This window comes from Octopus bimaculoides, chromosome 21, assembly GCF_001194135.2.
Source record: "Octopus bimaculoides isolate UCB-OBI-ISO-001 chromosome 21, ASM119413v2, whole genome shotgun sequence".
Lineage (NCBI taxonomy): Eukaryota > Metazoa > Mollusca > Cephalopoda > Octopoda > Octopodidae > Octopus > Octopus bimaculoides.
Genome location: NC_069001.1, coordinates 4,159,051 through 4,169,554, shown reverse-complemented (window position 1 = coordinate 4,169,554; position 10,504 = coordinate 4,159,051). Strand labels below are relative to the sequence as shown.

At 38.3% G+C, this 10,504-nt stretch overlaps 1 protein-coding gene across 1 annotated transcript in view; it reads left to right on the top strand.

The window, feature by feature from the left end:
- LOC106872037 (serine/threonine-protein kinase 33) overlaps positions 1 to 10,504 on the top strand; it is a 224,305-nt gene that overhangs the window by 39,185 nt on the left and 174,616 nt on the right. The window contains exons 3-9 of the mRNA XM_052975324.1: positions 74 to 178; positions 2,470 to 2,608; positions 3,948 to 4,030; positions 7,395 to 7,482; positions 8,520 to 8,595; positions 8,933 to 9,045; positions 10,238 to 10,324. Coding sequence (XP_052831284.1) covers positions 74 to 178; positions 2,470 to 2,608; positions 3,948 to 4,030; positions 7,395 to 7,482; positions 8,520 to 8,595; positions 8,933 to 9,045; positions 10,238 to 10,324 — 691 coding nt within the window. The remainder of the gene's footprint in view (positions 1 to 73; positions 179 to 2,469; positions 2,609 to 3,947; positions 4,031 to 7,394; positions 7,483 to 8,519; positions 8,596 to 8,932; positions 9,046 to 10,237; positions 10,325 to 10,504) is intronic.

Here is a 10,504-nt window from a genome sequence, read left to right as displayed (position 1 = left end):
CACACACACACACACACTCATTTCTTATTTTTGTGTGTCTATTTTTGTTTTTTTTTTGTTTTCTGTTCTATAGTCTGGCAATGCACCGATACACTTGTTTGAGAGGGAAGTGGCAATATTAAAGAGAGTGAGGCACGAAAATATTATAATGTTGAAAGAAGTTTACGAAACGCATGATGTAAGTTAAGTTTGTTTCGAGTTTTAATGTCGTGTTTTATTAAAGATTGAATGTTGATGGAGAAGAGAGGCTGGCTCTGCATGGTCGTTCCGCCCCATTAGAAAGAAATATTCTGTGGAGTCACATTCATATATTCTCTGCCATGTTACAAAAAAGTGGAAAGACACATTGTACAGTTTAGTTATGTCATCCTTATCGTCCTCATCATTAGCATTATCATCATCTTCATCATCATCACCATCTTCATCGTCATCATCATCATCATCACCATTGTCATCATCATTATCACTATCTTCATCAGCATCAGCATCATCATCATCATCACCATCACCACCATCACCACCATCACCACCATCAACATTATCACCGCTACCATCATCATCATCATCATCATCATCATCATCATCATTTTGACATCCACTTTTCCATGCTAATATGAGTCGAGCAGTATTTACTGAGGTAGGTTTCCTACTGCTGGATGCATTTCCTGTCTCCAACCCTCGCCTGTTTCCAAGTAAGTTGATATTTCCCCCATGGCCAAACATGTTTACGCAGAATATTGCAAATGAATGACATTTAATTATCAACAACCACACGACGTCAAGACAAGAAAACACACACACACACACACACACACACACACACACACTCACACTCCTACACACAAATAGCAAATCCACTTCCCTACCAAGTCCAGTCACAAGACTTGGATCAACCCAGGGCTTAAGGGGAAGACACTTGCACAATGTTCCACACAGTGGGATTGAACCCAAAACCATGTGGTTGGGAAGCAAGCTTCTTCACCATACATCTTCAGTTTTGTTACCCCTTCAAGCTCCACAAACCTCTATTCAGCCAGATTACGTTTCCCGTTGATATTATCATCGCAATATCTGATCTTGCCATCATTACATCTGTTTGTACTCAACGTCTTCCTTCCATTAATCATTGGCTTCCCAGAATACCAGAATAGCAGAATAGCAGAATAACTTGCTTAGAAAACACACTGCTTCTACATCATTGTTGATCTTAAGAATTCACATTAGCCATATAAGTATATAATACTTACCGGTGTAATTCTTTATATATACGTATCTATACATGCATGCACACACTGACTCACACACTTCTGTGTGTGTATGTGAGAGAAAGAGAGAGAGTGTGTGTGTGTGTGTGTGTGTCTGATCTTATTTTGGTATTCTTACCATCACGTGTGTGTGTATGTATGTGTGCATGTACGTGTGTATGCATGTATGTATATATGTATGTGTGTGTGTATTTCAATATGGAGCAAATAATTCACGAGAAAATAATTTGCAGAGATTTCATTGACTCTATTATTATCTAGCGTAACAATTTTATATATATATATATACATATATATATATACATGGGCAAGTGTTTTGTACTACAGCCTTAGACTGAACAAATCCTTAAGAGTGGATTTGGGATTTGGTAGATAGAAACTGAAAGAAGCATGTTATGTGTGTTTGTCACCATCCTGCAAACAGTGTCCTTTATTTCGAATCTTCTATGAAAACATGTCTGGTCTTGGAGAAATATTAGCTTGCTTAGAAACAGGTGTGGGCTGACAAACCTTTTAATTCCTTGAGAAACTTTTCATCTTAAATCATAAATATCACCAACTATTTAGTGAAAAGCTACTGTCAAATATTTATACTCTACTACCCCAAATGCCAACTGCAATTTTGCTCATTATAACTCTTTGAAAATTAATATACATAACAAAACCATCAACCTGTGCATCCACTATATTCCTAACAACTGCTCTTTAAATTCTGACTTCATGAATAAGTCTATTGTATACCAATGTCTGGTTACTACTAAAGACAACATAAACACTTATGTTGGTATGACCTCAAATCGATTTAAATCAAGATTTTATTACCACATGGATTCCCTTAAAAACAGCAAATGCAAACAAAACTTCTTTGGCTACATATATTTGGTAATTAAAGGATTACTTAAGACCATATCATCTTAAATAGAGCATACATCATACAACTAAAGCATATAAGATGAATAATAACCCTTATGATCTTTATACAATAGAGGGCTTCCATAATATATTTTGTAAAGACTCTTTTATTCAACTGCCATTTAGAGGATGGTTTCAAGCTGCAGTAACAGAAAATTCATAATGTATAGATTTTGCAAGCCAACCAGTGTGTGTGTGTGTATGTAGAAAGATAGTTAAAAATAAAAGTATAAATATGAATAAAATTTTTTAAATAAATTATGTGTGTGTATATAATCTTGTGTTTCTACAGAAAGTCTTTCTAATTATGGAATACTGTAGCGGCGGAGAACTGGGCAAACAACTGAGTGCTGCAGTGAAGTTTGATGAAGCTGTTGTCAAGAACGTCATGACTTCTCTAGTGAGTGCAATATCCTATCTTCATAAATGTGGTGAGTTGAACCTGTAAACCAGACTCCATTGTAAGGTAAAACCACCCTCTCTAACCATTCACCCACTCACCCGTCCCCCACCCATCCACAAACAGAATAGATATGAGGTTTACAGTATTTCTGTTATATGTGTCTGTCTGTATGTATGGATGTGTGCATGTATCTACGTATCAAACGTTTTTTTACATCCGCTTTCCATGCCGGCATGGGTTGGACAGGTTGTTACAATCAGTGGCAGCACATATTCAAGGGGTACTGCTCACTTAGAAAGGCCATGGGACCGCATGTTGATTGCATTCCACTTTTGGTTTCATTTCTCAGGTTGGATTAACCCCACCACCAACCTCAACATCACCCACTTTACAGAGAGTTCGGTGTGCTTTTTTTTTTTATGGCACCAGCATTAGAGAGGTAATTATATCCTCATCACAACTAAAGGAACCTCACAGCCCCACATTTATTGGTCAGTTGCCAGCATCTTTACAGAGTGAGAAATATGAGTGACAGAGACACGAATGATAGTGGTCAGCAGGATATATGATTGAAGAAAGCAGCTGCATATGATTGGACAGTATAGCTAAAGTATTTGCCACTATATGCAGCCCTTGAACTCCCTCATTCTCACTCTACTCTACATATAGGCTTATACAGCAGACCCTAAAGTTCTACCCTCTTTAACCCTTTAGCGTTTAAAATGGCCATTTCCAGCCCAAATACTCTACATTTTTCATGTTCAAACTGGCTAGATCTGGCCTCTCACACCTACCCTACAATGTCATTCTAAAAATAAATAATCTCAACACCGAAATCTCAAAGCTACAAGATAATGATGATTAATTGAAAACAATGAAAGTAAACAAGCATTTCATTTGACCGAGTAATCTGAATGCTAAAAGGTTAAAGCATTGCCAGATCATTCTCATATCTGCCATTAACAGCCTCCCTCTCCACTTTTGTCCCCTACTCACTACAATCATCCCTATGTACTTCTAACTTCAATCTCTGTCACTGTACACCTCTCTCTCTCTCTCGTTCTCTCTTTGCCCCCTCTCCCTATTCTTCCACTCTATACATCATCTAAACTGTTCATCCCACCATGCTATGCTACTCATTTAATTCTAGTCTCCATGCCAACCCACTTCCAAACAAAATTAAAAACAGATCCACATATATTGTCAGTGTCTTCATTAAGCTCCATCAGGAGACTCACAAAATCTTTTTCAACGAATATTTCAGAGTTTTCTAGAAAACTCAATAAGCGAATAACTGAATAACTGCTTGCGCCATCAGCGTTTGCGTTTCTGGTGGAAATCACTTGAGCATTTTCTTCCATTTGCAGGTGTAGTCCATCGAGATTTAAAACTGTCCAACATTTTGCTAAGCAAAGAACCAAAAATTGAAGACAAAAACTTCTTCATTAAGGTAAGTGTGTGTGTGTGGGGGGGGGGGTTGTCAGTGTCATCATCATTGTTGTCATTATTGTTTGTTGTTGTCATCAGCAGCATCTACATCACAGGTGGCAGCAGCAGTAGTGTTGTCATCTAGACCTAGGTCAGACTTTTCCACCAGATCACTATCGCTCTTGCTGGGATTTTTTAGCCCTAGGTCAGACCTGATCTACCAGATCTCTGTTATTCTTATTATTTTTTTAGCCCTAGGTCAGACCTGATCCACCAGATCTCTTATTTTTCTTACTATTATTTTTTTAGCCCTAGGTCAGATCTGATCTACCAGATCTCTGTTATTCTTCTTACTATTATTTTTTTAGCCCTAGGTCAGATCTGATCTACCAGATCTCTGTTATTCTTCTTACTATTATTTTTTTTAGCCCTAGGTCAGACCTGATCCACCAGATCTCTGTTGTTATTGTTGATGTTGCCATTGTTATTTGTTGTTTTTTTTGTCTTCTTTTTACAAAAGTAAAAGAATTTAATTTCTGTCTCGTCTGAGAAAACCAAAGTTTCAGGAAAGGAAAAAAAATGACAACTAAAATAGAGACAAAATAAACTTTTAATCTTATTTGCATCTAAGTTAGCTAAACTAGATGCAAATGAGATTAATGTATGCTAATGAGCCTATGCTAATGTGTAATGGATACAAGTAATAATACATAATGAATAACAGAATTGTAATAATTACCATTTTTCTGATTATTTAACCACCACCACAACCATCACCATCACCACCACTGTCATCACCGCCACCATCACCGCCATCATCACCACCACTACCACTATCAGGCCATCACTACCACCACCATCACTGCCACCACCACCACCACCATTACCATCATCACTGCCACCACCCCCCACTATCACTGCCACCACCATCATCACCATTATCAATACCATCAACATCTTTTGTCTCATCGTCTGATACACTGTGACAATGTGATTTGATCACTTGACTATCCAGTGCACACACAGACACACATACATGTATATATACCATCATCATCATCATCATCATGTAACATCCTCTATCGCATGCTTGCATGGGTCAGACGGAATTCCATCTAAGCAGATTTCCTTCGGCCCTGTGCACTTCCTATCACCAACTCTCACCTGTTTCCAATCCAAGCAAAGTGATATTTCCCCTATGAACCAGAAATGAACGACACTGCTTGTATGAAGGTGACACTTGTTTACATTTGTCATGTGATGTGAAGACGAGGCAGTACAAAGACACACGCACACACACGTATAAATATAAAATAAAAAGGGTGTGTGATTAAGGAGCTGGCTTTGCAACCGTGTGGTTTCAGGTTCAGTCCCACTGTGTGGCGCTTTGGGTGAGTGCCTTCTGCTACAGCCCTATATGTGCACATATATATATATATATGTGTGTGTGTGTAAATATGTAAATATATATGCATATATACATGTGTGGGTGTGTGTATATATATATATATATAAAGTTGTTATAGTGTCAACTCAATGTGACAATCCCAATAAGGGAATATACTACCGCTGTTTAGCCCTAGGAAGCTGGACCGCTTCCTGTCGGCCTTGACACAATTACTGTGTCCTTATGTTTGCGAGGGGGAGACAAGCTCCCCCACCCAGCCTAGCCAGCATTCAGGGACATGTTTCTGAGTCTTTGCTCGTCATCAGCCTGAAGTAGCATGACCAGCTGGTTGAAGAAGTCTGTTTAGCCCTGGCAAACATATATAATCAGAGTGAAATTTATTCATCATATATATATATTTATATGCACATATACATTATATTTAATGGTCATTTCTTATTGAATTGATAGTTATATCATGCAGGAGACAAAAACACGAGAAAAGACGCGATTTAATTATCTGAATAATTTAAGTCGTTATAGCAATAATTCATCTCAGAATATGGACAATTGATCAATAATTACTAACAGCTAACAGACATAACCACCAACAGATATCACATATGACCACCAGAGGCTAATGAACATAAGCACTAAAAGTTAACGAACGTAAGCACTAATAGTTAACGAATGTAAACACCAGTAGCTATTGGTTACAAGCACTAATAGCAACAACAACAACAAGGAGAAAAGGTCGTGGCTTTGATTTGATAAATCATCATCATCATCATTTAACGTCCACTTATCCTTGCTTGCATGGGTTAGGAGGAATTTGTTGAGGCAGATTTTTTATGGTTAAATGCCTTTCCTGTTGTTAACTCTCACCTGTTTCCAATTAAGGTGATATTTTCTCTTAGCTAGGAATGTTTTTAGACGGAAGACTAGAAACAAATAAACTTTTTTTTGACTTTGTATTTTATCCTTCCAGGGTCAATAAAGTAAGTACCAGTTGAGTACTGAGGTCAATGTAATTAACGTGTCTCCTACCCCAGGCTTGCTGGCCTAGTGCCAAAATCTGAAACCAATATATATGTATGTTTGTATGTATTGGGTCGTCCCGTAAATAATGCGTTTTTTCAATTGTATGAGGGGATGGGATAAACTACCTGCATCAGCTTCCTATAAAAGCAGGTAGTAATTTTACCTTGTACTTATTCTTAGTGCAAGTTTTGAAGAGTGCAGTTCGATTTTTAGGTTTTTTTTTTCCAAGCTATAATGGAAGTAACAAAGGAACATATTTTGCTTTATGAGTTCAATAAAGGCAAGAACGCAATGGAAAGTGCAAGGAATATTAATGCAGTATATGGGGATTGGACAATAAGCGTAAACCAGTGTCAATGGTGGTTCCAGAAATTCCGAGCTGGAAACTACAGCCTAGAAGATGAGCCTCATCCTGGAAGACCTGTAGTGCTTGACAAGGACATCCTGCAAACCCTGGTGGAACAAAATACCATTGTAACTGTTAAGGAACAAGCAGAGAAGCTTGGATTTGGTTATTCAAGTAGTCATTCAAAGAAAAACGACTATCTTTGGTTTCAAGATGAAAGGTATTCTTCCATCAGGATAATGCTCGGCCACATACAGCTGGAGCAGTTTGAATGGGAAACGATGCCCCACACACCATATTTGCCAGACATTGTCCCATCTGATTATCATTTATTCTGCAGTCTTCAAAAATCATTTGGACGGAAAAAATATGAATTCTGTAGACGAGGTCAGAACAGTACTGAAAGAGTATTTTTCATCACAGACAAGTGAATTTTGGAAGAAGGGTCTTGCAAGTGTACCAGATAGATGGAAGAGCATTGTAGAAAATGAAGGAGAGTATATTTTAGATTAAAAAAGAACTTTGTTTACAATAATTTTGAAAAATAAAAGAAGTATAAAAAAAAAGGCATTATTTATGGGATGACCCAATATGTCTCATTTTGTTCTACAGGTAACTGATTTTGGTCTCTCTGTTGTTAAAGAAGGGGTTCGTCCAGAAAACATGTTAAATTCCTTTTGTGGCACATTGAATTACATGGGTGAGTTGTTGTTGTTTTTGTGTTGTTATTTAGCCACCCATCCATCCCTCTCAATCAAGCAGAATCATTCTTCAATTGCAGTCAGTTTTTTTTTTTTATGTTTGACCAACGTAAAACTCTGCCATGTCTCATTCATTTCCCTGATGTCAACTTTTCCCTGAAGAAGGCCTCTGTCCAAAACAGTGGATTTTTCTATTCTCCAGGGCAAGTTCACTGGACTCTTTTTATCAAATTGTACCAAATTACTCTTTTTTGGAGTTTTTTTACGGTCATCCTCACCATCAGCATTATTTTAACATCTACTTTTCCAAGCTTCCATGAGTCAGATTGAATTTGTTGAAGTGGATTTTTCTATACCTGGATGCCTTTCCTGTCACCAACCCTCACCTGTTTCCAATCGAGGTAATATTTCCTACCAGGGTTTTGGGCATCCTCCTTTTTCAAACCAACCCTCCCAATTTCCTCCTCCTCCATGCCAGCATGGACAATGGACATTAAATGATGATGATGATGATGGTAATGATCAAATGTCTGTGCTATACATTAGTGGTTGGCATTAGGAAGGACATCCAGCTGTAGAAACCAAATCAGGCTGGAGTCTGGTGCAGCTCCCCAGCTGGGTTGGATGGTCAAATCATCCAACCCATGCCAGCATGGACAATGGACATTAAATGATGATGATGGTAATGATCAAATGTCCGTGCTGTACATTAGCTCATTTCTGCCATCATCTTGCTGTTGACCGAACAGGGGCACCATGGTGTACTACACGTTAGATGTTGAAGTGATTGCAGGACAATGTGAGAGGAAGTGTTTGCTCAAGAATACAACACATGACTCAGTCTTGGAATTGAAATCATGGTCTTGCGATTATGAGTGCAACACCCTTCTCACTTGGCCAGATGCCTTCATGGAGGGTAGAACCGAAGGTTGGGATAATCCCCATGTTTAGATAAAGCCTTTGTATTGCTATTTATTTGAGAACACAATGACTCGACATCCTTACATAACATTTTATTATTCCTGTTCTGACGCAGCACCAGAAATTGCCGAAAATAAAAACTACAGTCAGCAGTGCGATGTCTGGGCCATGGGTATCATAACATATCAGTTGTAAGTTGTAAAGATTCCTTGCTTTTATAGCTGCACTTCACCTCTGACCAAAATCTAAACTCAGGCTCAAACACAAAATCCAGTCCTCACTCAAACTACACTCAAAATGTGTCTCAGCTATATTTGCATTACACTTGATAAAATGACCAGTTGTAAGTTCTAAAGATTCTTTGCTTTTATAGCTGCACTTCAACCCTGGCTAAAATCTAAACTCAAACACAAAATCTAGTCTTCACTCAACAAAGACACACAAGATACCACAGCCTAGCTTCGTTAATCCCAACTCATATTCGTCCTTTATTTATATATTTTTAAAAACTTTTTTCTCTTCCAACAGACTTTGCAGTTATCCACCCTTTTATGCCAATGACGAGAAAGAATTGATAAAGAAAATAAAAATCGGGAAAATTGTATTTAGTTCACCTGACTGGGACAGCATCAGCAGTGAAGGTTGGTAATTATCTGTTGCTCATGATTTTTCTGGTCAATTGTAAATCAGTGATATATTTGTGTGTATCAGTGTATTAGGGGATCTGGAACAGAGACAGTATCATCTCTTTTACTTGTTTCAGTCATTTGACTGCGGCCATGCTGGAGCACCGCCTTTAGTCGAGCAAATCAACCCCAGGACTTATTCTTTGTAAGCCTAGTACTTATTCCATCGGTTTCTTTTGCCGAACCGTGAAGTTATGGGGTTAGGGTTAGGAAATAAGGACCAGTTGAGCACTGGAGTTGAACTAATCGACTAGCCCCCCCGGCTTGCCACTGCCACCCCTGCTGCCATTGCCGCTGCCTGCCTTCCGCCACAAAATTTCAGGTCTTATGCCTGTAATAGAATGGATTATTGAAGTGACCTAAATAGCAATGGAGGAATGTATTCTAAAAACAGAATTGCTAGAGTAAGAACAGGATGAGGGGGAAAAGATTAGGGAGCTATTACCTGTGGCGGTAACAAAGATTCCCTCCCCACCCTCTCTTACCCCCCCTCCCACCGCTCTGAGTAAAGGGGGAAGGGGAAGTTGTATGATGATAATGATGATGTGTGTCTACAAAGTGTGATGTTGCAATACAGCAAAGCATAGGTTTTTGAATGCAGAGGACAAGCGAAGCAGCGAAGGCTGGAAAGAAACAAGGCCTGTATTCTCGATTGTATATTGAATGTTGGTGTACATAAACAGTGGAGCATAAGTGAACCAGGAAAAAAACTCTGTGTATGTGTGTGAAGTGGCATGGCTTAGTAGTCAGGATATTTGGCTGCTAATCACAAAGTTTGATGAAGAGCTGTGTGTTGTCTCCTTGAGCAAGACATTCTATTTCATGTTGTTCCAGTCACCTCAGCTGGCAAAAATGAGTTGTACCAGCCAACCTTGTCACACAGTTCAAAAAAGGATATATATATATATTTATATCTATATCTATATATTTATATATATATCTATATATTTATATATACATACATACATATATATATTTATATACACACACACACATAGATAGAGAGAGTACCAGACAGAGACAAAGAGTGATGTATGCATTTGTAGATGTGGTGGTGTGCATACATGTACTGATAACAAAAAAGATCATAAACTGCTAAAATGGGGTTTTTGTTTCTTTACATATTTTTTTTTTTTTGAAATTTCAGCCAAAGACTTTGTCAAAAAATTATTGCATGTTGATCCAAGTCATCGTTTGACGGCACCGGAGGCCTCACAGCACACTTGGCTTACGGTAAGGTCTTCCGTACCTCTCTCTACTCTGGCATCATAATTGGTAAAACATAAAACTTCCCTTTATGACTAACTGTAAGCTAACGAATATATTTATGAAATTCTTGTCCTTTGGATATTTTGCTCTGTGCTTGTGTTGCTGCTTATCCGAGTGTCTTCTGCTATACTCTTGCAGGGAATCA